The sequence below is a fragment of the Xyrauchen texanus genome, chromosome 42 (assembly GCF_025860055.1).
Source record: "Xyrauchen texanus isolate HMW12.3.18 chromosome 42, RBS_HiC_50CHRs, whole genome shotgun sequence".
NCBI lineage: Eukaryota > Metazoa > Chordata > Actinopteri > Cypriniformes > Catostomidae > Xyrauchen > Xyrauchen texanus.
In genome coordinates this window covers 9363070-9390625 of record NC_068317.1, presented here as the reverse complement: position 1 = coordinate 9390625, position 27556 = coordinate 9363070, and the positions used below count along the sequence as shown (strand labels likewise).

At 36.3% G+C, this 27556-nt stretch overlaps 2 protein-coding genes across 5 annotated transcripts in view; one reads left to right on the top strand and one right to left on the bottom strand.

Annotated features, from left to right (window-relative positions):
• The first annotated feature begins 1733 nt into the window (after positions 1-1733).
• Positions 1734-27556, top strand: part of LOC127634957 (uncharacterized protein C18orf63) — a 55362-nt gene continuing 29539 nt past the window's right edge. Inside the window, exons 1-2 of one of the 3 annotated variants that reach the window (XM_052114734.1) lie at positions 2026-2158; positions 10102-10192. Coding sequence is in view for 1 of the 3 variants with exons in the window: in XM_052114732.1 (XP_051970692.1) it covers positions 1872-2158 (287 nt within the window). In the remaining 2 variants the exon portion in view is untranslated. Of the gene's footprint in view, positions 2159-9394; positions 9683-10101; positions 10193-27556 lie in introns of those variants that run through there. The other 2 variants (XM_052114733.1, XM_052114732.1) reach the window with 2 other exon arrangements.
• Positions 11242-27385, bottom strand: LOC127634958 (cytochrome b5). 2 transcript variants are annotated; one of them, XR_007969428.1, is made up of 6 exons: positions 27159-27385; positions 24649-24777; positions 22180-22209; positions 22018-22052; positions 14130-15315; positions 11242-14077 (listed from the first exon to the last, which is right to left on the bottom strand). XR_007969428.1 is itself a non-coding variant. In XM_052114735.1 (5 exons), the coding sequence occupies exons 1-5, from the start codon at positions 27279-27281 to the stop codon at positions 15231-15233; spliced, it is 402 nt and encodes a 133-aa protein (XP_051970695.1). In that variant the 5' UTR covers positions 27282-27385; the 3' UTR covers positions 11242-15230. The 2 variants fall into 2 exon arrangements, 1 of the variants encoding a protein (XP_051970695.1); XM_052114735.1 differs by having other exon boundaries at positions 11242-15315.

The following is a 27556-nucleotide window of genomic DNA, read 5'->3' as shown; positions in this document are numbered from 1 at the left end:
CTTCATTCGTAATATAAAATCTGGGTCCTGAAGCAGCTGGGAAAATGCACTGCTCTATATAGTAATTTCTAAGCCGTTTCTAATCTGTGTATCATCCACATTGATTTGATTGTTTTAAAATAACTAATTCTGTTATTTTTCAATCATTGATGATAAAAAGAGTGGGAGGTTGTGCATAGAAAAGCAAACAGTTTTGCTAAAGCATGTTTGTTCATCGTCTAATATGTGGCCCAGTTATAACTGCATCATGTAAACAGAGATGGTGAGATCAAAATAAAATTATGCATGCAAATTTACATTTATTCATGAGGCACATACTTTTGACACAGGCAACTTTGCATTAATCATTACAGTGTTCATGAGAATTAAAGTAACGCTTTTTATTGGATATTTCATTTGGAGATATTCTGGCTCAAAGTATTTGACAGGTAGTCGCAAAATCTCAAACAAAATGTAAACATGAATGCACACTAATTGTTCTCTTTGCTTTGAGGGAGATTTACTGTAAAATAGACCAGTTCAAAGCAGTGATTTTTGAAGCCAGTTTAAAATATCAGTTTGCATACCATTATGTTGTTTTAACATCTTAAATCTTTGTATTTAAGTCAGATGAAATTCATTTGCTCTATTTAGACAGTTAATAATGTACATTTGATTATGTGTTTAGTAATGTAAGGGTCAGATATGCTACTTGCTGTTGACATTAGAGGTAACTTCATAACTTCACCTCCTTTAAAATATATGGACTGTTTGCTCTCAAAAACTAAAACACCCACAATTAATTACAGTGATGCATCAGGCCTATTTCAGTGAACTAAAGTTCCATATTTCTTTCTAAACTCTTTTCTCCTCCATTTTTCAAAGTATTGCATCAGCATCAAAGCCAATATATATATATATATATATTTGTAGAGACGAGGGCTGGTTGTCATTTAATTCCAATAAATATTTTCAGGGTGGGTTTATTTTTGAATGTCAATATAAAGAAGAAAACTAACAAATACATTAGGTGTCCACACACCTTCAGTGCTTCCCCCCAACAGAAGTTCCTTTGAGTCCAGCCAAAGGGATGTAGTTCTTTCGATGTTTGTGATCCCTTGCACATGTTAGGAATATTCTCCATCCTTTCTGAAATGCACTTGAAACGGAAGGTGGTCAGCATTTTCCATTAAGGCTAGCTTACTGGGCCAACTCCGAATTGGGTAAATCATTTTTTTGAGTGATAAGGTGCTCTTTTCCTTACAATGAAAGTGAATGGAGACTGAGGCTGAAAGCTCAAAAAAAAAAAAAAATAAGTGACATAAAAGTAGTACATAGAACTTGTGCACTTTATTCTGATTCTTGTGAAGCAATAGATTATTGCTTTTTGTAAGGTGAAGACCAAAATTGTTATTTGCTATTAGTTGGTATTTGCTGAAAATATTCCTCTGCATCATAGGGTTGAGAATACTTGGTTTAATCCTACATAAGACACATGGACCCATTTTATAATACTTCATTTGCCTTTGTGTGGAACAGAGCAGTGGAGACGTTTTGCTAAACATGTCCTTTTATGTTTCATAGAAAAAAGAAAGTCGTGTGGGTTTGGAAGGACAGGAGGGTGAGTAAATGATGACAGAATTTACATTTTAGGGTGAACTATGCCTTTAAGGCACAGTCAGGTATAAAACTTCATGATTGTGTGTGTGTGTGTGTGTGTGTGTGTCTATCATTTCTAAGGTCAAACACACCAAAGCATCGAAGCAGCGTGCCAGTGTGTAAAAGCGCATGACAATCTCACTTTATAAAAGCTGCAGTCTCTTAATTGAATAGTTCAGTCCATCATTGTTATCCCAGGATTCACAGTTATCATCCTTCATGTACACAGCGAAATGAACAGATGCGCTCGGATCCAAGAAGGGAGGCGTGTACACGGTGAAGGAGAAACGCTCTCCGTGCGTTTTGTGCTCGGTGGGCATCAGAATGGCTTGAGCGTCCACGGAAGACAGCCAGTCGTTGAAAGTATACCTGACACCAACTTCTCTCGTGTTACTCGTGCTCATCGCTCTTACGATCCCACACACATCAAACTGCGTGTACGTGACGCTTTCCAACGCGACGCAACAGCGCTTGAGCCGCGTCTCCAAGTCACCGGAGTCCACGGGCATCTTGAAAGCAGGTACCAGGCGCTCCTGTGTCATATTTGTCTTGAGGTTTACGCACAAGTCACCCATGAAGTCTCGGTCGTGATTAAGAGAAAAACTTTTCAGCCTGGAGAACGCTTGGGCAGGAATCTGGGGATCTTCGCTGGTGCTGAAGTGCCTCACGCTGGCTAGATTTAACCCGAGCGCATCCGCGAATTTTACGCGTTTCCTGCAGTCCTGAGAGATTTGGTGGTAAAGGTTCACCTGCTCGGAAAACGCAGGTAAGGACTTGGCTCTTCTTCTGTCTATCAGGTAATCGGGTATCTCCTTGAGTTGAAGGTCGTCATCGGAGTCTATTCCGTTCTCCATCCGCTCCTCGTTCATTGTGTTCCTCAGTCCAAGTTTGTAATCTCCAAGGATATATAATTTGTCAGTCCAGGAGAATAGCTCCTGAGGAACATGTACAACCTTATAACAACTCCAGGAGTCCTAACAACCCCCGAGGAACATAAATGTGCAGACCTATATTGGTTACGCCCACCCACTGGCGGGTTCCAGGCAGCTTGCATTGCTGTAGAGTCTACAGTGTAGACGGATAGATTAATAGAGTAACCTTCAGTGCGTCAGTGAGAGATACATTTCAACATCTTTTTTCTCCACTCACGTTTGAAACAACATGAACAGTGTGTGCAGAAAATAAAACTATAGAAGTTCTCTACAGTATAAAATAATTGTTATACATTTTTCCCTTTTGGAAAAAGTCAGAAGTTTTGCAAATCTCAGAAGTTACACTCCAAACCAGTACAATGGACATTTCTAAAACAGTGGCCCCAGAAACTGTCCGTAAAAAATAAATAAAAAAATAAACGTTTATTTATCGCAAAATAAAAAGAAAGTAAAAACAAATTATGTTTTCTTAAAGACAAAGGAACCTAATTTAAAAAAAATGTAATATTTTTTATACAAATTATTTATTTTACAATACTGTATATTAAGCTGGTGATATATAATTAATAATTATATAAATCCATTCTTATTAAAATGATAAAAATAATGATTAAAGTATTCATACACCATATAAATACATATATGGTTTTTGGCGTGCTGCCTATAATTCATGTTGATATAAATAAAACCTGTTGTATTACAGTCATTATTTTATAGTAAAACAGAAAACGCTTTGAATCATAAATTGTATGAATCTAATTAGAATAACCATTAAAAAATACTGTGAATTATAGTCCTAGAGATAATTTATACATACATTATATATATATATATAAATATTCTGTTTCTAAAAATAGGAAAAAGATTTTGGAAAAAGAAATCTGTTCTCTTTTAAATTATAAAATAATTATGTTCAATTTTGAAGGAATATTCCGGGTTCAGAACAAGATGTGTGGCAAAATATTGATTACTACAAAAAATATTACAACAAAATTTTTTTTCGTCTCATCCCTCCTTTTCTTAAATTATTTTTTTTTAAATAAAAATCGAGGTTACAATGAGACCCTTCAATTATGGAAGTGAAGGGAGGACAATTTTTTAAGGGTTTGAAAGTTGAAATGTGAAACTTATAATTTTATAAAAGCACTTATACTCGTGTATTAATTGAGCTGTAAAGTTGTTTTTGGGATCACAGGATTTATGGCATTACGTTGTCACGGCAACACAATTGTAAAACTGGCTATAACTTTACATAGAAAAGGAAAGAAACCAATTTTATCACACAAAATCACTTTAAAGTGCGTTGTTTACATCTTGTGTCTATACTTTTGAAACAGTATTGTAACGTTTATGGCCTCCTTTCACTTCCATTGTAAGTGTCTCAGTTTGACCCAGATTTTTTTTATTTTATTTTTAATGAAAGGAGGGACATGTTTTAACTGATTTTTGTAGTAATTAACATTATGCCACAGAATCTGTCGACTGATCTCCACTTTTATTGAACCCAGAATACTCCTTTAAGGATTTGGACACTTTCATATTGTTAAATGTTAGTGGAACATACAATGAACCACAACTGAGGCTACTTTGCTAGGATATCTGTGTGAACTTCAGAAGACTTCATACATCCATTATTAACCACATTGACAGCAGTTGTGCAAAAGTCATTCATAAAATGGCTTAGGAAAGTACATATTAGGTCTGGAAAAGAAAGGGTATCATGTTTTTAAATGCCACTTGTTTATGATGTTTTGTTATCTATGCAATGAAATCCATTTTATGTTTGGCTCAAGTGCCCAAATACGTTTTGGGGCCACAGTGTAACAGGAAGAACTGTAAACAGACTAAAATGTTCCCATGTGAGTCTCCTCCTGCCACCAGTTTTATTTCCTTAAAAGCTGTCCTGGCTGCTCTCCAAATACAACTGGCCACAGGTCAGTGAGATCTTCAAAACATGCTGTTATCACAGCCAAAACAAACACACACAGCAAACCTACAGCTATGTTACAAGACCATTAGGAACCAATTACAACATCACTGGATGGAGATGTTTTACCTAAAATTACTTTTATGTGCCTGTGTTCACTTGTGTGTAAAGAACCATGTTATATGGTGTAAAGTACACAGTCTAAGATAGTTTGAGAAATTTAAATGCCATCACAAGCTGAAAGTATAATACATTTAATGATTTGTGAATTTTGATTGTAAATTAATTAAAGTGTAGATGCATTATTATTGCTTTTTAATAATATAGAGATATCTCTAAATATATAGAGATACTGGTACTATATTTAAAACAGCAAGTCAGCGTTTAGGATGGAAGGATGGATGGTATTGATGGCTCTCTAATATGGAGAATTTTTGGAACACAACAATTAATTTTTATTAATTTAGAGTTGTGGTTAAGACACAATTTTAAGATTATATTAATATATAAGCTCAATATTTCACATGTAAAATGTAATGGGTATCAAACCATCACCAGTAACATTGTTGCAGCTCTGACTCACCAGCAGATGTCAGTGTTGTAAGACTGTATGATAGTTAACACACACATACAGGTGCCCCAAAAGCTCTCATTTAAACATGTGTGAGAGTCATTGCATTATAAATTCTGTCTATTTCCCAAAAAAGATGACACTTCACTTTTGCAATAACTTTTAGCAATCTGCTGTCAAAGTAATTATTAGCGAAGTCAGTTCACCTTTAGTTCACATGTGTAGTTCAAAACATTAACCATGGACATGTTCCACCAACGTTTGACAACTAGAAAGTGTCCAAATACTAATTTGGTTTTAATTGTGAACAGTATATATATTATTTTAGGGTAAAAAGGAAAATGACCTTTTTTCTGGTCACAAAGTGTCTCAAGATTTAAGAATGAAATTACTTTTATTAAATATTGATGGAGCAACATAATTTGTGTTAAAAGAAATAATAACAGAAGGTTGTTTTGAATAATACTAATATATATATATACACCACATTTAGTTCCGGTCCTCGAATCTGATTGGACGAGAGACGTTCCATGAGCACTGAAGGTGTGACATGGAAAGGCATCACCCGAAATAGAGAGGAATACCCCCGCTTGGATGTCTATTTTCCACTGAGAAAGCTCACCTTCAGAAAGCTGACAGCATCTCTGATTGGGTGTGGCAATAGGTGATTGCACATGCTCCATCTCTCTCTCTCTCTCTCTCTCTCTCTCTCTCACACACACACACACACACACATCCATCCATCTATCCTTGTTTATCCAAAGACTTTTTAGAAACAGCACAAGCCCTGATATTATTTCTGAAGTGAACTTTTTGAATTACTAACTTGGTCACATCATTTGTTTTGAACCAGCAACGGCAGATTCTGATTCGTCTCGTAAGAAAGTAGTTCCATGTACAAATGCGTTTTTATGACCGTACTCGTTTTTCCAATTTTTTTTTAAATGTACTTGTTCATTGAACTGTTGTATATAAGCAATAATTACACTCGCAATCGTGCTATATGTCCCTAAATCAGCACCGCTGTGTTTACCTAAGGCACTCAGCTGGCGCGCTCTTGCTCGTGTGATATTACTTAAATATTAAAACAACCTTCTGTTGTTATTTCACAGGTTATCACAGGTTATGTGCAAGAGTGCGATATGGCCCTACATCAGCACTGCTGTGATTTGGTAGTGCTGTAGGTAATTACAGCAGTGCTGATTTAGGGCCATATAGCAAGATTGCAAGTGTGATATTGCTTTTATACAACAGTGCAATGAACAAGTAAATACAATTTTTTTTTTTTGGAAAAGGGAGTACTGACACAAAAAACACATTTGTGCATGGAAATACTTTCTTACGCGATGGATCAGAATCTGCCTTTGCTGGTTCAAAACAAATGATGCGACCAAGCCTCTCAAAAACTTCACAGCTTGGACTGTTTCTAACATGCTATTGGAGAAACAAGAATGTATGTAAATTATGTGTGTGAGAGAGAGAGAGAGAGAGAGAGAGAGAGAGAGAGAGAGAGAGAGAGAGAGAGAGATGGAGCATGTGCAATCACCTGTTGATGATGCTGTTGTCAGTTAGTCATTGGAAAAAAGTGTCCAAGTGGGTGTATTCCTCCCTATTTCACGGTAGCCGGTGCGCAAGTGTCACTTTAGAAACCGCAATGTCCTCTGCCATATTGTCCTCTCCAATGTGGAAACTCGGCTAAGTGGTAAGCACCTTGAGTTTGTGTAATTAATCAGTCTGTTGTGTGTCTCAGCTTTGATGAGCCTTAATGCTGTAGATGTTACTTTAAAGCTGTTTAAAGCTATTTCCTAACTTTAGTAGTGTAGTAGAAATATGAGCGATCACACAGTGCTGTTGAATATAAACACTGAGTGAAGCTGACTCACTTCACATCACCAATGGGCTCATATTACACACAAAGAATGGCCTTTGCCTCCACCTGCTGGCTAAAATATGTAATGTCACAAAATTAAATATAAAAAAAATATCTCTGAACACATATGCACTGTTCTTACACTTAGAATGGCACAAACAGAAGAAGGATGATGCACACAGTGAAGCGTCCAAGTGCTGATGGTGTGAGACCAGTCTCTCATCCAATCAGATTTGAGGATCATATCTAACTGTTGTGTATGTATGTATATTTATTAGGGCTGTATAAGTGTACACCCCTCACATTTTTGTAAATATTTGATTATATATTTTCATGTGACAACACTGAAGAAATGACACTTTGCTACAATGTAAAGTAGTGAGTGTACAGCTTGTATAACAGTGTAAATTTGCTGTCCCCTCTAAACACACAGCCATTAATGTCTAAACCGCTGGCAACAAAAGTGAGTACACCCCTAAGTGAAAATGTCCAAATTGGGCCCAATTAGCCATTTTTCCTCCCCGGTGTCATGTGACTCGTTAGTGTTACAAGGTCTCGGGTGTGAATTTGTGAGATACTGTGTATATATATATATATATATATATATATATATATATATATATATATATATATATATATATTTACCACATTAAGTATTTGTTTGCAGCAGTTCTCTTGAACTCTCCTAGCAGCCACTGTTTCTTCTTCTTTTAAAAATGTCTTTAATTGCTTCATAATTTTAGTTATCCCTTGTTCTGTGTAAAACATGTGTTTTAAGTCTTCATGATTTCATGCTTAAAGAGCAACATGCAGGTTGAATTTATAACTGAATTAATACTTTATATTGTCTGCAGAGGTCTTTTAAAAACACATATGTAGAAATTACTAATGAAATCTCATTTGATGTAGATATTTTGATGAAAATGTGCTAGGCTCTGGAATACGCCTTTCCCGCTATCAACGCGTCATATGACGTAGGGCGAGGCAAACAAAAGAGCTTGCGGTCAGCTCTCATTGTGGGTGTTGATGTAGTTAGGGTAGTAGTGAGAGACAGAAAGTTTTAGATTGAGTTTTAGAGAAGCCATAATGGTAAATTATTGTGTTTGTGCTGGTTGCACGAATTCCAGCCTGTCAGGACATCGTGTCCATCATTTTCCTTCTAGAAAAAACAAGGCTTTTCGGTCTTGAGTGCGTTTTGTGCAGGTGAAGAGAGCAGACTTAACTGCCGCGTCTGTTACCACACACTCGGTCGTTTGTGGCGCACATTTCACTCCGGAGAATTATCGACCTGGAGATTTGTTGGAGTCTCGGATGGGATTTCGAAGTAAGGACCACGTGAGGCTGATTACTGATGCTGTTCCCTCGGTGCACTCGATGGAATCAAGTCCACCGTCAAAGTTTACACCGGATTTTGGCGCGGGCTGGACTGGAGGACAAAGTGCTAACGTTAGCAGACATTCTGTGCAACGAAAACGAAAACTTAGCAGAGTAAGTCTTACTTTTAATTATTTTAACTCTTAATTTGCTCATAATTATAGGCCTGTGGGCCATCATAGGCATGTTCGTCTACACATGAGAACTCGGTTTCTTCATTCGCATCCATTGTAACCTGAGCTTGAACTTGACCAGACTCCCTCGCCCATCGTCACTTCCGGTTAGTGCTTTATAGACGCGGAAGTTATTTTATCACAATTTATCTCAAAATATCGTTAATGGCTAAATATATATTACTCCAGTTCAGAAAATCTAGTTGTTTTATCATCAACATACACTATGCTATATAGGGGTGTCCAACCTGCATGTTGCTCTTTAACTCTCGAGCAGTGTAAATGCGTTTTATATTTCCGGTCCTCAAATCTGATTGGACAAGAGACGTTCCATGAGCACTGATAATCTGACAGGATCAGCACTCGGACACTTCACTGTGTGTATCACTCACTGTGTTCATGCCAATCTAAACTAAAGAGTTACTGTAGTGCAGATCTGTTAGGAGTTACTGCCTTTATTTTTGAACTTAGGTATGTTGGTGGCAAAAGATAATTTTTGTGTGTAATATGAGCCAGTTGGTGACGTAAAGTGAATTCGTTAGTCATTGTTTGCATAGAACAGCACTCCGTGATCGCTCGCATTACCATTACATTACTTAAGCGAGGACATTGTTTTAAACAGCTTTAAAGGGGTCATATAATGGTACATGCACTTTTTCAAGTTGATTGTACTGAAATGTGTGTTGGCTGTTTCTGTACACAACCATCCTATTATGATAAAAATCCATCCAGTGTTTTTGTTTTAATCTCCTTATATATTTTCCCCTGCCTCAAATCGAGCCGTTCGACCGTGGTCGGACGCCCCTCCCAGGATTGTTGATTGACAGCAGTGTTTCAACACAGACCCGCCCTCGCTCGTGAGCGAGCTGTCAATCATAGTCCGTCATCATTGTTGATACACTGGAGCAGAATGGCGCCTATAAGCGATTGTGGTGTTCTGTTCTTCGGTGTAATAACGAACACAGCAGTCATTTTGATGTTCCTAAATCTGAACCGCTGAAGACGCAGTGGCTGAGTTTTGTTTACGATGGGAATATTCCCCACGAGCAACGTCAATGCGTTCATGTTTGCGCGAATCATTTTTCACCAGACTGCTTTATAAACGAGGGTCAGTATAAAGCTGGTTTTGCTAAGAAGCTGCTGCTGAAAAAAGATTCGGTACCAACTATTTTTATTCCCTCTGCACCTCCAGAAGAAGTAAGTGTAACGTTTTATTAACCTTTATATTAATCTTTGCAAATCGCTTGCACGCTTCACAATGAATGTGGCTAATGTTTACACTCAGGGTACATTACGGCATGTTTTCCATAACGTTACGACGTTCTCAATATAATTCATAATCCCACGTTTATAATGAACAATGCGTTATGGTTATTGTGTTATTAAAAACTGTGTACGCAGGTGTTACAGTTAACATGGTAACACTAAGTTACACCTGGTTTACTTGTATGTTACTGATTAAGAAGTAATGTAAAAAAAAACAGTTATAACTGCATGAAGATGAATGGTAACACAATACTGGCAAAATACTGTTTACATCTTGCAAATGCATATGATTCAAGACTATTAATACTCTAATTGATGTTATCTGATCACTTATTTTTGCTTTCGTATAGGCAACGGAGAGGCGGGGTGACCAAAGCTCATTATCATTTAAAGTCATATGCACTGAAACGGCGTGCTGAAAACAGAGCTGTTTTTGAGCAGGTAAAATTAGTGTTTTCTTAAAATACTAATGAGGATTTTTAATTAAAGTATATTACAAAGTTTTCATTTAGAGCCTAAAGATTCATATTAACTTGTACAAAAATGGCATTATATGACCCCTTTAAATGAAAAATTTCAAAGGCTCTTCGCAGCTGAGACACAACAAACTGAGGCCTGCGGCAGAATCACAGCAGAGCTGATGTAGGGCCATATCGCACTCTTGCTCGTGTGATATTATTAAATATATATATATAATAACAATGTCTTGAGCACAGTTTAAATTTATTTAAATTCTTATTTGCATAACCATCAGCTTTCAGCAGATGTCAATCCTGCCGTGTCTCTCGCGAGAACTGAATCACGTTCTCTCACACGATTGGTTGTGCGCTCCAGACGTCACTCATTCATGTGCATGAGCGGGTAAACTAATTTTAAAGTAAGGATCGAAGTCTGAGTTGACAGAGAATGTTGATGAGCTGCAACATGGAAATTTGTCAACCTGAAACCAATCCTGAAACGTTCAAATCCTAGTTCATTCAGTGACCTTCATGGCACAGGCCTCAGGCACTGCTCATCACCTCAAGTGTTATCATCATGCTGTGGGGGTGTTTTTCAGCAGCAGAGAACTGGTCAGGGTTGAAGGAAAGCTGAAAGCAGCTAAATACAAAAGATATCCGTAATGAAAACCTGCTTTAAAGTGCTCAAGACCTCAGACTGGGCCAAAGGTTCACCTTCCAACAGGACAATGACCCTAAGCACACATTGATGTTATCGTAAATCTTGTTTTTGCTTTATCATTATGAGGTATGGAGTGTAGATTGATGTGAAAAAATAAATAATTTTAATCATTTTAGCATAAGGCTGCAACATGACAAAATGTGAAGAAAAAAAGTCTCAATACATTATGAATGTAATGTATGTGTACATACCAGGGCAATAGTTATAGGGAACAATTAGTCAACTTTGGCAAATAATTCTGAGACAGAAAGATGCTTTTTTGAGTAACAAATTAAGATAATGCTTATTAAAATAACCACTTGAGAGAAGGGTGCATCATTTCTTGTTCATTTCAATCACATTTGACATTCCATTACATCTTAATTGTAATTCTATAAACAAATTAATCTCCATGATTTGATCAGTTACTTCGAACATTCTTCATAACAAATCTATTCACCCCACTTAAAAAAAAAAAACAATGTATATATACAGTTGAAGACAAATTTATTAGCCCCCCTATGAGTATTTCTTATTATATTTTTCCTATGGAGAAAGCCTTATTTATTTCAGTTTGCCTGGAATTAAATTATTTAAATTATTTAAAAAAAATGTAAAGGTCAATATTATTAGCCCCCTTAAGAAATTATCTGTTTGATTGGCTACGGAACCAACCACTGTTATCCAATGACTCGCCTAATTACTCCCCCAAGCCTTTAAGTTGCACTTCAAACTGAGGATTAGTATCTTGCAAAAGAAAATAAATTTGTTTAGACTTGAGAAAAATAATTGTTAATGCTCACAAAGCAGGAGAAGGATATACACATTTATCAAAGCGTTTCCAGGTGTCAAGAACTGCCGTGAGAAGTATTATCAAGAAGTTTGAAGAGACCCACACAGTGGAGAACAAGACTGGCAGAGGCAAGAAGCGAAAGATTTCAAAAACCTTGGAAAGAAAACAGGTGAGAGAGGTTTCTAAAGACCCAAGAACAACTGCCAAGACACTAGTGAATGATTTAGCCAAGTCTGGGACTGATGTCTCAATGAAGACAGTCACTAGATCCCTGCACAGGAATAGACTACGAGGTTGCAGACCAAGAAAAACTCAACTTCTGAAGAAGAGACACCTCCAAGCTAGACTGAAGTTGGCCAAAGACAACCTATAGAAAAATTATGCATAATGGAAACGTGTCCTTTGGTCAGATGAGACAAAACTAGAGCTCTTTGGCCATAGAGATGTTGCCTATGTTTGGAGAAAGAAGGGAGAGACGCTCAACCCAAAGAACACCATTCCCACAGTGAAACATGGCGGTGGGAGTATAATGCTGTGGGGATGTTTCAGTGTGTCTGGAACTGGGAATCTCATCAGGGTTGAAGGAATCATGAAAAAGGAAGACTATGAGAAGATTTTGAAAGACAACCTCAGGCAATCTGCAACAAAACTTGGTTTGGGTCAACATTTCGTCTTCCAGCATGATAATGACCCAAAGCATACCTCACTTCTGGTGAAGAACTACCTCCAAACGAGCAAAGTGAACATCTTTGACTGGCTTGCACAAAGCCCAGACTTGAATCCCATAGAAACACTGTGGGCCACACTGAAGACTAGAGTCCATGCCAGGAGACCAACAAATCTGGAGGAGCTTGAGAGATTTGCTAAGGAGGAATGGGCTGCGGCGACTCATGGGGAAATGCCTAAAACTGGTTGAGAACTACAACAAACGACTAAAGGCTGTTATCAAGCAATAGAGATAAACTATTGACTATTAACATCAGAGGGCTAATCATTTTGACCTGTAGATTTTTTTATTCTTGGTTATAATTTTGTTTCTATTTGTATTATAAACATACTAAGTTTCCTAAATAAACTATTATGTTTAGAAATTCTATGCTGAAAAAAATCTTTGCTCCATTAAACAGCACTTGGGAATTATTCGAAAAATAACTAAATATTTCATAGGGGGCTAACAATTTTGTCTTCAACTGTATATATATATATATATATATATATAAAATAACCTTGAACAAAACTGAAAATGACAAATAAGTATTTTGTTTCAAAATAAATATAACAATTTCCAGGATATTCATTATCTACATAAATGTACATTTTAAAAATGATTAAATAAAATCAAATTGCCTCAAAATCAAACTTTACACATTTCACGCAATGATATCATGGAAGAGGAAACAGTTGCAGTTCATATTGATAAACAGGTGTTTAAGAAATTATTGTGGTAGATTTTGATGCTATGTAGTGTTTTTGGAGAAAATAAAAATTAAAGGAGCCTTTTAACCAGTGAAGCCTTTAACCCCGTAGTATCTGAAAACCAAACAAATATCTTTTCTTTTTTTTTGTGAAATGGTTTTCTTCAAAAGAGTGCTTGTGTTGTCTATACGATAAATGCCACTTTGTTTGATATTTTGTTAATCTAATAGTGTTAATAAAGAGTTTACAAAAAGGTGCATCTTCAGAATCTTTGTTTATTGAGACTCTGCTGAATGGTTTGACTGCTGTGTTCCAGTCAACATAACATAACGTCACATTACAGTGTGTAATTCTCTCAGCCATTAACTTTAGTGTTGTATAGCAGCATACGATGAGGACACACTGCAAACATCCATTTATTTTAAATTGTACATGGATGGACAACTCTATGTGAAATGTAATTTTCTATTATCATATAAAATTAATTACATTTTGGTTAAAATGAAAGAGAGAGAGGGGGGTGTATCAGCTCCATTCATAGTGGTACACAGATATATATTTACTGTAAATTGCACATTAGTGTGTAACTGGTTTGCCACTTCATACTCTCTAATCTCTGCAGCAGTATTATATCAGTGTGGATCTTCACGACAACTAACATGTGGTTTCCAACTGATAGTTCCTGTATTTATAAGATTACATTTCATAATTAAGCACAGAAATCAACCTAAATATCAAGAAGTGAAACAATTAACAGCTTTTTGTTGAATCTCACAAAAACATGACCATGCCATTTCAGAATTATGGGAAATTATATTTTGTGTAAAGATCCATTTAAGGCTTTTATTTGATATTTTATTATTATTATTGCATTGTCATATTAAAACAATTAAATACCATTTAAACCCAAATTCTTATCATAAGGCGTTCAATCCTCATTATAATTCTCATTACTGAGCCTCAACCACTGAGGCAGTGGTGGCTCAGTGGTTGAGGCTCAGGATTACTGACCAGAAGGTCGGGGGTTCAAGCCCCAGCACCACCAAGATGCCACTGTTGGGCCCTTGAGCAAGGCACTTAACTCCAGATTGCTCCAGGGGGATTGTCCCTGTAATAAGTGCACTGTAAGTCGCTTTGGATAAACGCGTCTGCCAAATGCATAAATGTAAATGTAAAATTACTGTGATGCATTTTTCTTTTGTGTAGTATAATTATAAAATACTGTATATTTGTTGTTGTTAAAATCAATAACTAGCAAAGGCAGAACAACAAATACTACTATGACATTTAAATACAATTTAAGTCGTAGATCATAGGCTATTTTTTACATTACAATACAAAAAAAATATATTTTTGTTTTCACATTACAGTAATAAGAATTGAGAGGGGCTTAATTATCAACAAAACAAATTTTCAATCCAAAAAAAAAAAAAATCTTAATGGTCCTAAAATAGAAAAATTTCTTTAAGTGAATTATAATTTCTAAATTTTTTCTTTTGATTTTGGACTGAAATATGACCCAAACATTTTCTTGACTTGTTCATAAGATTCACCTATATGAAAAGCTTTTTGTCTATGGATCTGCTATTTCCAATAATAATGTTGCTGAATATCAAATGAAGTGGTCCACGATTAATGCTTAATCCATGCATATTTGTGACTTAATAATTATCTTTGTTCATGTTCTGTTACAATTTACATGTTATACTTTAGATTTTGTAAAAAGAAAATTGTATGTTTGTCTCTAAATTGAAATGTAATTATAGTTGAACTAAAGTTAAGAAGTTTAGTTCAAGTGATTGTATTCAGCTTGTTCCACATTTTCTGTTTCATCATGGACAACTATAAATGGTATACACATGGTTTTACAAAAAAAAAAATATATTAGACAATCAAAACTTCATCTTTTGGATACATATTATAATGCTTAGCATAAATCTAAAATATGCTTTCATATATCTTAAAACAAAAAATAATTTAAATCTCAATGGAAAGGTAACAACAAACATTGAAACTAACACAACAATTGCCTTCATTAGTAGAAACTTTATGGTAATAGGAAAACCTGAAATGGATTATGATTAATGTAGTTCAACATGTACGTTGAGGTTGTCATTCCTCCTCTGCTGTGTATATACGGTACATCAACATGACAATTACAGCAGCAATAGCAGGTATCAACCAGTTTGACCACCAGCTGGAACAAAAGACCAAATAGAAGGTTTGATCAAAGCACTTGATAATTAGCTTGAATTATTAATGCTATTTGTGAACTACAATGTAAAGTTTCTAGAAAAAAAAAGAATAAACAGCCTGTGCAAATAGTTGTAGACACATATGAGACAAAACAGCATGAACGCTCATACACAAGAAACAAAATCCTGTAGCATACAGTTGAAGTCAGAAGTGTGCATACACCTTAGCCAAATACATTTAAACTCTTATTTGTGAAAAACTTAGTTTTTCCACAATTCCTGACATTTAAGTGTAGAAAACAATTCCCTGTCTTAGGTAATATAAGGTCACTACTTTTATTTTAAGAATGTGAAATGTCAGAATAATTGTTGAGAGAATGATTTATTTCAGCTTTTATTTCTTTCAGCAGATTTTTAACTACAATTTGTTAGTATTTGGCAGAATTGCCTTAAATTGTTTATCTTGGGTCAAACATTCTGGGCAGCCTTCCACAAGCTTCTCACAATTTTGACCCATTCCTCCAGACAGAAATGGTGAGTCAGGTTTGTAGTCCTCTTTGCTCGCACACGCTTTTTCAGTTCTGCTCACACATTTTTTATCGGATTGAGGTCAGAGCATTGTGACGGCAACTCCAATACCTTGAATTTGTCGTCCATAAGCCATTTTGGTACAACTTTGGAGGTATGTTTGGGGTCATTGTCCATTTGGAAAACCCATTTGCAACCGAGCTTTAACTTCCTGGCTGATGTCTTCAGATATTGTTTCAATGTATCCACCTAATTTTCCTTCCTCATGATGCCATCTATTTTTTAAGTGCACCAGTACCTCTTGCAGCAAAGCACCCCCACAACATGATGCTGCCACCCCCATGCTTCACAGTTGGGATGATGTTCTTCAGCTTGCAAGCCTCACCTTTTTTCCTTTAAACGTATCGATGGTCATTATGGCCAAACAGTTTAATTTGTCTTTCATCGGACCAGAGGACATTTCTCCAAAAAGATCTTTGTCCCCATGTGCACTTGCCAACTGTAGTCTGGCTTTTTTATTGCAAGTTTTGGAGCAGTGGCTTTTTCCTTGCTGAGCAGCCTTTCTGGTTATGTTGATATAGGACTTGTTTTACTGTGGATATACAGTGGGTACGGAAAGTATTCAGACCCTCTTAAATTTTTCACTCTTTTGTTATATTGCAGCCATTTGCTAAAATCATTTAAGTCCATTTTTTTTCCTCATTATTGTACACACAGCACCCCATATTGACAGAAAAACACAGAATTGTTGACATTTTTGCACATTTATTAAAAAAGAAAAACTGAAATATCACATGGTCCTAAGTATTCAGACCCTTTGTTCAGTATTTAGTAGAAGCACCCTTTTGATCTAATACAGCCATGAGTCTTTTTGGGAAAGATGCAACAAGTTTTTCACATCTGGATTTGGGTATCCTCTGCCATTCCTCCTTGCAGATCCTCTCCAGTTCTGTCAGGTTGGATGGTAAACGTTGGTGGACAGCCATTTTCAGGTCTCTCCAGAGATGCTCAATTGGGTTTAAGCCAGGGCTCTGGCTGGGCCATTCAAGAACAGTCACAGAGTTGTTGTGAAGCTACTCCTTCGTTATTTTAGAGGTGTGCTTAGGGTCATTGTCTTGTTGGAAGGTGAACCTTCGGCCCAGTCTGAGGTCCAGAGCACTCTGGAGAAGGTTTTCGTCCAGGATATCCCTGTACTTGGCCGCATTCATCTTTCTCTCGATTGCAACCAGTCGTCCTGTCCCTGCAGCTGAAAAACACCCCCACAGCATGATGCTGCCACCACCATGCTTCACTGTTGAGACTGTATTGGACAGGTGATGAGCAGTGCCTGGTTTTCTCCACACATACCGCTTAGAATTAAGGCCAAAAAGTTCTATCTTGGTCTCATCAGACCAGAGAATCTTATTTATCACCATCTTGGAGTCATCCATGCGGGCTTTCATGTGTCTTGCACTGAGGAGAGGCTTCCGTCGGGCCACTCTGCCATAAAGCCCCAACTGGTGGATGGCTGCAGTGATGGTTGACTTACTACAACTTTCTCCCATCTCCCAACTGCATCTCTGGAGCTCAGCCACAGTGATCTTTGGGTTCTTCTTTACCTCTCTCACCAAGGCTCTTCTCCCCCGATAGCTCAGTTTGGCCGGACGGCCAGCTCTAGGAAGGGTTCTGGTCGTCCCAAACGTCTTCCATTTAAGGATTATGGAGGCCACTGTGCTCTTATGAACCATAAGGGCAGCAGAAATTTTTTTTTGTAACCTTGGCCAGATCTGTGCCTTGCCACAATTCTGTCTCTGAGCCCTTCAGGCAGTTCCTTTGACCTCATGATTCTCATTTGCTCTGACATGCACTGTGAGCTGTAAGGTCTTATATAGACAGGTGTGTGGCTTTCCTAATCAAGTCCAATCAGTATAATCAAACACAGCTGGACTCAATTGAAGGTGTAGAACCATCTCAAGGATGATCAGAAGAAATGGACAGCACCTGAGTTAAATATATGAGTGTCACAGCAAAGGGTCTGAATACTTCGGACCATGTGAAATTTCAGTTTTTCTTTTTTAATAAATGTGCAAAAATGTCAACAATTCCGTGTTTTTCTGTCATTATGGGGTGCTGTGTGTACAATAATGAGGAAAAAAAATGAACTTAAATGATTTTAGCAAATGGCTGCAATATAACAAAGAGTGAAAAATTTAAGGGGGTCTGAATACTTTCCGTACCCACTGTAGATACTTGTCTACCTGTTACCTCCACTATCTTCACAAGATCCTTTGCTGTTGTTCTGGGACTGATCTGCACTTTTTGAACCAAACTATGTTAATCTCTAGGAGACAGAATGTGTCTCCTTCCTGAGCGGTATAATGGATGCATGGTCCCATGGTGTTTATATTTGCATACTATTGTTTGAACAGATGAATGTGGTACCTTCAGGTGTTTGGAAATCACATGTCTGACTCCTTAAACCAGACTTGGGAATATTTAGCCTCAAGAGAGCATCCACTGCCACTCTAGCAATCTCCTCTCCAGCAGTCCCCTGGACTTCATAAAAACCAACAAAAACCTCTTGTGGTACCAGGTCATGGTCCACATATCTAAAACATATAGATTCTTGCTCTACTCCTGAGACATCTTGAGTGCAATCTATAATAATTGAGTACTGCATAACTGGTAGAGACTGGATAGATAGTGCAATACTTCTGACAATACAAATTCCTAACACTTGCTAAATCTAATGTTGCACTGAAGGAGAGGTATAGACATGACAAAAGGATAGCCAACAAGAGAGACGGGCATCATCCATGGCTTTGAATTTCAAAAGCTGAAATAGATTCCCATCTTGCGTCTCATGGCCTTGCAGTGCCACACCCTGCATAGCAAGGTACTGTATTGAACCTACACTATTTTGCAGGCAGTGGCTAGCATCTTCTTGTTGTTTTGTCCAGGCACATGCGAGTTGAGAATCTACTGGGTCTGCTTCTTGAGCACTAACTGTGACTGCATGATGGTAGGATTAACTATTCCGGTGGCGTTCAAAGCTAACAAGAGCATTCTTCCAGTTACTGTATCCCTTTGAGGAGAATGCAGGGTCTGCCTTTTTGGACAGTGTACTTTTCTTTATTGTGTATGTTTTCACACAGTGAAAACAGAGAATTCCCTTCATCGTGGGGCTATAGTAAATGCATGGATACTGCTTGTACCATCTTTCCTGAAAATGGAGGACCCTATTTGACAGCTTTTGAACTGCAATGTATTTGGGGTGAGGTTGGTTTGGCTTGACTTCAAAATACAGGATATCTCCAGTTCTACACTGTTCTTCATTGTTGTCACTCTGTTATTCATTGTCAACACTCTCACTGCTACTCTTGTCTATTGCGGTCTACAGTTGGACCAGTTTCCTTAGAAATACACCACAGTATACAATTAGACACTCTGTATCAACTACTGCATGTGAAAAATACATCTACACACTGATAAGGCTTGTAACCACTTATTTTATATGCACAGTATAGTATTCATGCCCATATTATTAAAACCCCTGTATGACTGAGTGCTTAATAGACCTCTTAGTAAACCAGTGCAACCTCAATGTAATACAAAACAAATATCTACATTTACTCTTATAATCATGTTGTTACAAGCCTGGGCCTCACCTGTGACCCTGCCTCTCTTCCTGCTCTGTCTGAGCTACTACCTGGCACGACTGCTTCTGTCACCTGATAAAATAACACACTGATGCATGCCATATGAACAATGAGACAACAACATGTGCCTATTCAAAGCTCTCATTTCAAACACACATTGATGAACCATTCAGTACATCATCAGCCCAACATTTGTCACACTCTAATCTCACTACTAACATATCACCATGTCATCGTTCGACCTCACCTGCAACCCTGCCTCTCTTCCTGCACTGTCTGAGCTTCTACCTAGCAGGACTGCTTCTGTCACCTGATAAAATAAAACACTGATGCATACCATACGAACAGTGAGGAAAAACATTTATGGGTTAGTTAAGTATTATTATTACCATTATTGTTGACTCTACACATTAACAACTGAGAAATATTTTAAGTGACTTACACTTTGACTTGTCGTAAAGTAGTAAATAAATGCACACGATTTGTCCCGTATTTTCATGCACAGAACAGTTGGTATAAGTCTTCCTCACTTACCTGTAGCCTGCAGGATGATGCGCATCTAGTTTCATTCATTTCATTTCATTTATTGTTTATTTTTACAGGGACAATGCACAATTAAAAGTAATTGCACCAGAATTAGCTAATAGCTAGTTTACATCTGCTGTCCCTGGGCAGGTAAACAAATAAAATAACATACATTACATATACCCCACATAAAACATCACAATACATACATGTACAAAATATAAAATTTAAAACCAGAATATAGAACAGATAATGTACAACACAGTCATTAGTGGTTGCAGATCTGTTGTGATAGTAGCCAGTACTTAAGCTTATTTTTAAAAATTAAGAAGCTAGTGAGGCTTCGAATGTTTGTAGGTAGGGAATTCCACAACCCCACTACTCTAACTGAAAAAGCTTTTTGCCCAAAGGCTGTTTTTCTGTACTGCGGTACCAAATCTCCCCTGGCAGATGCTCTAGTCCTACCTGCACTTCCATTATGGGTCACGCATCCCTGAAGAGGGGGTGGAGCAAGATTATGAATAATTTTGTACATCAGGCACACATCAGTATAAAATACAAAATTACTCATATTTAAAAAATGTAACCTTTTCAAAATAGTACAATGATGATAGTCCCTTGGTTTTTTATCTAACACTTTCATGATTTGTTTATGAAGGGAGTACACAGGCTTAAGTGTAGTTGCATCTGCTTGTGACCAAGTTGTTATGCAATACGACAAGTGAGGTAGAATCAGAAGTGCAGCTGATTCAGAGAGCTGGTGCCTGATGCTTTTAAAATTATTCAAATTGAATTTAACATTATTTATAACCCTTTTTGCTTTTTAAAAGACAGGTGTTGGTCTATTATTATTCCTAAATATTTAACGTGCGTCACAAATTTGATTGCTTCACCATTAAATATGATATCTGGATTCACAGTTTTGTTTTCGTGCAGTGAAATACGTGCATACAGTTTTACTTACATTTAGAGACAAACAAGACTCATTCAACCAATATGACACTTTCACCATTGCAGATGACAGTTTGTTTGCAACTAGTTCTTTAGTTCTTGCATGAGTAAAAAGCACAGTATCATCCGCATACAGTTTAACATCTATACCTGGACATACTAGTTGATGGAGCTTTGGCTCTTTGTAAAATCAGATGTAGCTACAGCCTCTCACACATTAGCAAGAAACGGCAAAGCCACTCCTATTAGCGATGTAGGTTAGGGAGGCGGGACTCTTAGTAGAGAATGAGATCTATTAACCGTTGGTGTACCACAAATTGCCTGTCTTGGCCAGGACACTCTTGTAAAATAGATTCTTAATCTCAATGAGAATTTTCCTATAAAGGTTAAATAAAAAAAAAATGCACAAGATACCGACAGACAACAGTGGTTATATATTTTAATTGTTTGATTGAGATTATTGCTAGGGAAAATTCAGTAGTCACTTGATATTGGTAGGGACATGACCCTAGTGTCCCAACTAAACTCGAATCCCTTGTCCACAGGTACACCTCCAATTGACTTAAATTAGCCAATTAGCCTATCAGAAGCTAATTGCCTAAATGCTTGACATAATTTCCTAGAATTTTCCAACCTGCTTGAAGGCACAGTTAACTTACTGTAGTGTGTGTAAACTTCTGACCCACTGAAAATGTGATTTAGTCAATTAAAATTGAATCAATCTGTCAGTAAACAATTGTTGGAAAAATGACTTGTGTCATGCACAAAGTAGATGTCCTAAATGACTTGCCAAAGCTATAGTTTGCTAATATGAAATCTGTGGAGTGGTTAAAAAATGAGATTTAAGGACTTCAACCAAAGTGTATGAAAACTTCTGACTTCAAATGTATATGCATAATGAGGTAGCACATAATTAAGCCACATGCATATGAAAGAAAACATCAAAACTTGTATACGGTAATTTTCTTACTTATAGTAATTGCTTCTGCTTGTATTATTCTCATTTGCAAGTTGCTTTGGATAAATAAATGAATGTAAACAATGAAAGCATTATGAACCTACCTTGTTGTTTCTTGAACAGTTGTTACAAGTGATTCCTATTAAATAGAAAACCAAAAACAAGTTCATATGGTGCCACCAATTGGGCCAAAAACTGTGCAAGGCTAGAATGTGTGTTTGTTTTAAAACTACAATCATGTCAAAAATAAGACATGGTTTACGTACTGGTGGTTTGGCAAGCTTGTCCCTGTCATCCTGGGGAAAAGGCAGAGAAAAAGAGGCATTAAAAAAAGAAATTCCTAATTCGTAATATTTTTATAAGAAATCCGTTATTATGGAGCCACTTGGAGGACTAGAGAAATAGTTTAGCATATCCTTGCAATAACTTTATCCATACCTTATGAATATTAACTATGAATGTTAATGATTTGTAGAAAAACCATTGTCTGCTAAATTTACCAAAGTTTTACAACAGTTACCATATTTTAACCATGATATTTCATATACAACTGCAGTAATAATACAGAATAACTAACTATAACTATTGTAATATAAATCCTAATCATTCTGAAAAAAAAAAAAAAAAAAAAACATGGTTAATTTTACTAAAGTTACAGCATATTTAATTTATGATACCATGGTTTTAATTTATTTAATGGTTGATTTAATATTTATAATAAAATAATTTATGGTACAAAAAATGTTTTATTTAAGTGATTTATTTAGTAATATGTATGTATGTATGTATATGTATGTATGTGTATAGAATATATATATATATATATATATATATATATCCCCTCATGATGTCAAAACATTCTGAGATTATATTCTTCTCACCATAATTGTACAGAGTGGTTGTATGAGTTACTGTAGACTTTGTCAGTTTGAAACAGTCTGGCCATTCTCTTTTGACCTCTCTCATCAACAAGACATTTCTGTCTGCAGAACTGCCACTCACTGGGTGTTTTTGTTTTTGGCACCATCCTGAGTAAATTCTAGAGAGACTGTTGTGCGTGAAAATCCCAGGAGATCAGCAGTTACAGAAATACTCAAACTAGCCCATCTGGCCACGGTCCAAATCACTGAGATAAAAAAATATTCTCCATTGGAAATGATGGTTAGTGTACACATTAACTGAAGCTCCTGACCCGTATCTGCATGATTTTATGCACTGCTGCCACATGATTGGCTGATTAGATAATCACATGGCATGATTGTTGTTGCCAGGTGGGCTGATATGAGTATTTCTGTAACTGCTCCTGAGATTTTCTCACACAACATTCTCTAGAATTTACTTAGATGTCCAGTTCTCTGGACGGAAATGTCTTGTTGATGGCCAGACTGTTTCAAACTGAATAAGTCTACGATAACTCAGATAACCACTCTGTAAGTGAGAAGAATATCATCTTAGAATGTTTTGACATCATGAGGGGATATATATGTATATATATATATACACACACATACATACACATATACATACATACATACATACATACATACATACATATTACTAAATAAATCACTTAAAATAACACATATTTTGTATCATAAATTATTTTATTAAAAATAAAAGAGGTCAACAGAGAATGTCCAGACTGGTTTGAACTGACAAAGTCTACAGTAATTCAGATAACCGCTCTGTACAATTGTGTTGAGAAGGATATAATCTCTGAATGCTATTCTGTTGGTGCTGTTTTTGTGGCACAATGGGGACCTACACAATATTAGGCAGGTGGTTTTAATGTAGTGGCTGATCTGTGTATATATTTTTTCTACTAAATAAAATGCAACAAATTAACCATGGTTTTACTACAGTAAAACTGTAGTAACCATGTTTTGTTTGGCATAATTATTATGATCATTATTCATATAGTTTGGTTTTCTTGTTTTGTTCCAATAGGTTTGCTATGAATATCTTGGATAAAATATGTTTACTGTAGTAAAACTTTTTCATTGTGGTTTTACTACAAATACCAGAGTTCAACTGTAGCTACTGTAGTACAACCATTGTTAATTTTGTGGTTACTTTGGTTGTACAACAAACAGTTCAACTATGGTTACAAAAGTAAAACCATGATAGATTCTCATAACAGATGTATAAAGCTATTGTGAGGAAACACAAAACATTTTGAAAGTGAATGCATATCATTGCGAGGGAAGGCAAAACAATTTCAGAAAATGAATTCCCTGCCAATCCTGTGAGGGGCTCCGTACAGTGACAGCGCTAAATCCAAAATCATTACAGATCATTACCAGGTAACTCAGGGAATTGGGGAAGTGGATGATTTTGGTTAACTGTAGGTTTACTGAGTATTTATATATATATATTGTTGGCAATAAATTATGTGATGCCATCACTTCAATGAAACTATGAATTGACAATGTATAGCTCTTTTTAGTGCCAGTGCTGACTGACAGTTGCAAAACAAACAGACTTTGAAAAAAAGCAAAGTACGAGTTAGAAAAGGAAAAATCAATTACGGTCACCATGAGCTGTCAAACCTCATTTATGTTGTTGTCTGCTTTCACTAGTCTATTATTCTGTACATATGTCTGATGTGCAACAGTGTGTCAACAGCATATTAACAAAACTACAGACATCAGCTGACACACATCAACCATATCTGACATCGACTTAGCGCTTTACCTGAACTGAAATGCCTTCTTACAACTGACCAGCAGACTTACTGGATGAAGCTCTCCTATGAGCAAAGAACTGGCCATCTCACGTGCATCGGTCGAGTGCCCAACATCTTCAAAACTCTCTGTGGCATCTCCACCCGCCTGCTCTCGCAGCACCTCCTCTCCTCCCGGGTGCTGTTGACACCAGAAAATCCATCAAACCTTCCAGATCATACTTCACAAATCAGGAAATCCAGTAATGCTTACTTTCAAAAGACCTTTGACCCTTGATTAAATGTATCTGTTGCTTGAAACCTGTGAATGAAATTTTCAAAGCACACATTCTAAATTATTTACATTGATTCATTTAGCAGACACTAATGTTCACAGGGACCTATATTTATACTGATAATGCAATGTTTTCCTACATTTAAAGCCTTTTTTACCCTATAATGAGACTAGTTATAGGGATAGTTCACCTAAAAATGTAAATTCTCTCATCATTTATTCACCCTCATGTCATCCCAGATGTGAATGACTTACTTTCTTCTGCTGAACACAAAGACTTTTAGAAGAATATCTCCGCTCTGTAGGTCCATACAATGCAACTGAATGGTGGCCAGACCTTTGAAGCTCCATAAACCACATAAAGGCAGCATTAAAGTAATCCATATAACTCCAGTGGTTAAATACATGTCTTCTGAAGTGATATGATTAGGTGTGGTATAGAAACAGATCAATATTTAAGTCCTTTATATAATATAAATAAATAAAAAAAATCAGAATTGGCAAAAACAAAAGAAGAAAAATGTGAAAGTGCAAAGGAAAGTGAAGATTTATAGATTAAATATTGATCTGTTTCCCACACATACCTATCATGTTGTTTCTTAAGATATAGACTTCTGCACTGAAGTCTTATGGATTATTTTTATTGTGCTTTTATATGCTTTTTGAGCTTCAATGTTCTGGCAACCATTCACTTGCATTATATGGACCTACAGAGTTGTTTGCTGTTTCAGCAGAAGAAAGAAAGTCAAACACATCTGGGATGGCATAAGGGCGAGTAAATGATGAGAGAATCTTAATTTTTGGTGAACTGATCACTGATCTGAATTAAAATGAATTTAGTACATATTTAGGCCCAGTTAAACTGCATTACTGGACTGGATAACCTGTAACCTGGATAAATGTAGATCTTGATAGTATCGGAAAGAGGGGTTATCTGATAAAAGCACTCAAGTATGTATTATGAAACTATAACTTCTCAAATATATCTGATCTCAAGAATCAAATTTACTAAGAAATAACTGTGCATCTGTTTTTTTTTCTTTCTATCACCTCTTTATATTTTTACTATACTTTCACACTTAAAGCAATTTCTCATTAAAGAGTTGGCAACTGAACTTGGCAAGTTGCTCCATTCAATCTAGGGATGGGCGATACCACTTATTTTCTTTTCGATACCAAGTACTTTTAGGCCTGTATCGCCGATATCGATACCTCTAATAAATTATTTTTTTTAAATAAAATTAATAACTTAAATTTTTACTTTTTTTTTATTTAGAATTGTATAGGCCTTTAAGCAGAAAATTATTAGTCTGCTTTGTTTACCTTTTAAAACTAGACAGTATAAGCAACATATAACCACAAAATTAATCACAGATATTATTATATGGTTACTATACTAAAACCAAGTTACGATATGAATACTACAGTAATGCAGTATCAAAACCTTGGATACTGCTAAAAAACAAACAAACAAAAAACATTGTTATTACAATTGTGGTTACTAGTCATGATTAATACAATATTACATAAACCCATGGCAATTTTAATAAGGGTATCATTTATTAACGAGGATTAAAGATCATTATCAATTTTTTAACACCTCTGAATTTAAATAATAGTCACACAATCCCATTATAATACATGTCATGTCTAGGTGTGTCATTACTTAGTGTGAATAACTCTAGATTATGTTTTTCTGTCATTATCTCAGGAAAACACTGCCCTCTCTTTGAACGAGCGCTATGACTGAAAGTGTGAGCGCTGTCTCCTGGTGTATTTTAGCATTTCTGCGAGTCAAGATGAGCGGAAGAAAAAAATAGTTCCGGTGCCATGCAACAATTTGCTAATATAATATTTTTTTTTCACTTCGAAGCTTATGAGATGCATTACATAATACTCATGTTATCTAAATAATAAGATCACTAGTTAAAACAAACAAACTTCAGAATCGATATTTTTATGCGAGGATCGATATCCTTGATATCACATCAGTATTGGAAGTATCGATACTTTAGTGTCGATCCGCCCATCCCTAATTCAATCCTCAGTTTGACCACTGCAAACATTGGACTAAGAGTTATGAGCTTTTAAATACATTCACTTATTTCTTTGTGACTAGTAATTCATATACATTACACATTACCAAAACAATGCCATAATGTTTGTTTACACAATGCACTGAACATTATTTATGCATGCTTTACAAAGTTCCGAAACAATTATGATATTATATAAATGTTAAAGATGAGTTTTGTACCAACATTAAGATTTGTAGCTGTAACACTCACCTCCTCGAGGAACTTTGTGACATCGTATACTTTATTATGGATGATTATCCATGTGCTTTTAAAAGAGTTCCGTTCCTCCACCTCTGACAAGCGATAATATTTAACACCCTTACCGTCTTCCATTGGTTTGTTTATGTGTTTTTGTACAGAAAGCTGCGAAGAAAATCTCAAAAGTTTCCCAACGAATCAAATAATGCTGCAACTCCTCACAATGTATTTTTTAACAAGCCAATCAACGCCCATTCCAGTTTTACTGCAATCTGATTGGATGATATAGTGTTCGGTTTGCTTAGCGTGTCTGTTTTGTTTGGGCTGAGTGGGACGTCAATCAACTCACTGGGTCACAAATTGCTGCGAAGGCCACATAATGAGTAGGCTGAAGTTCATGCGTGCATAGT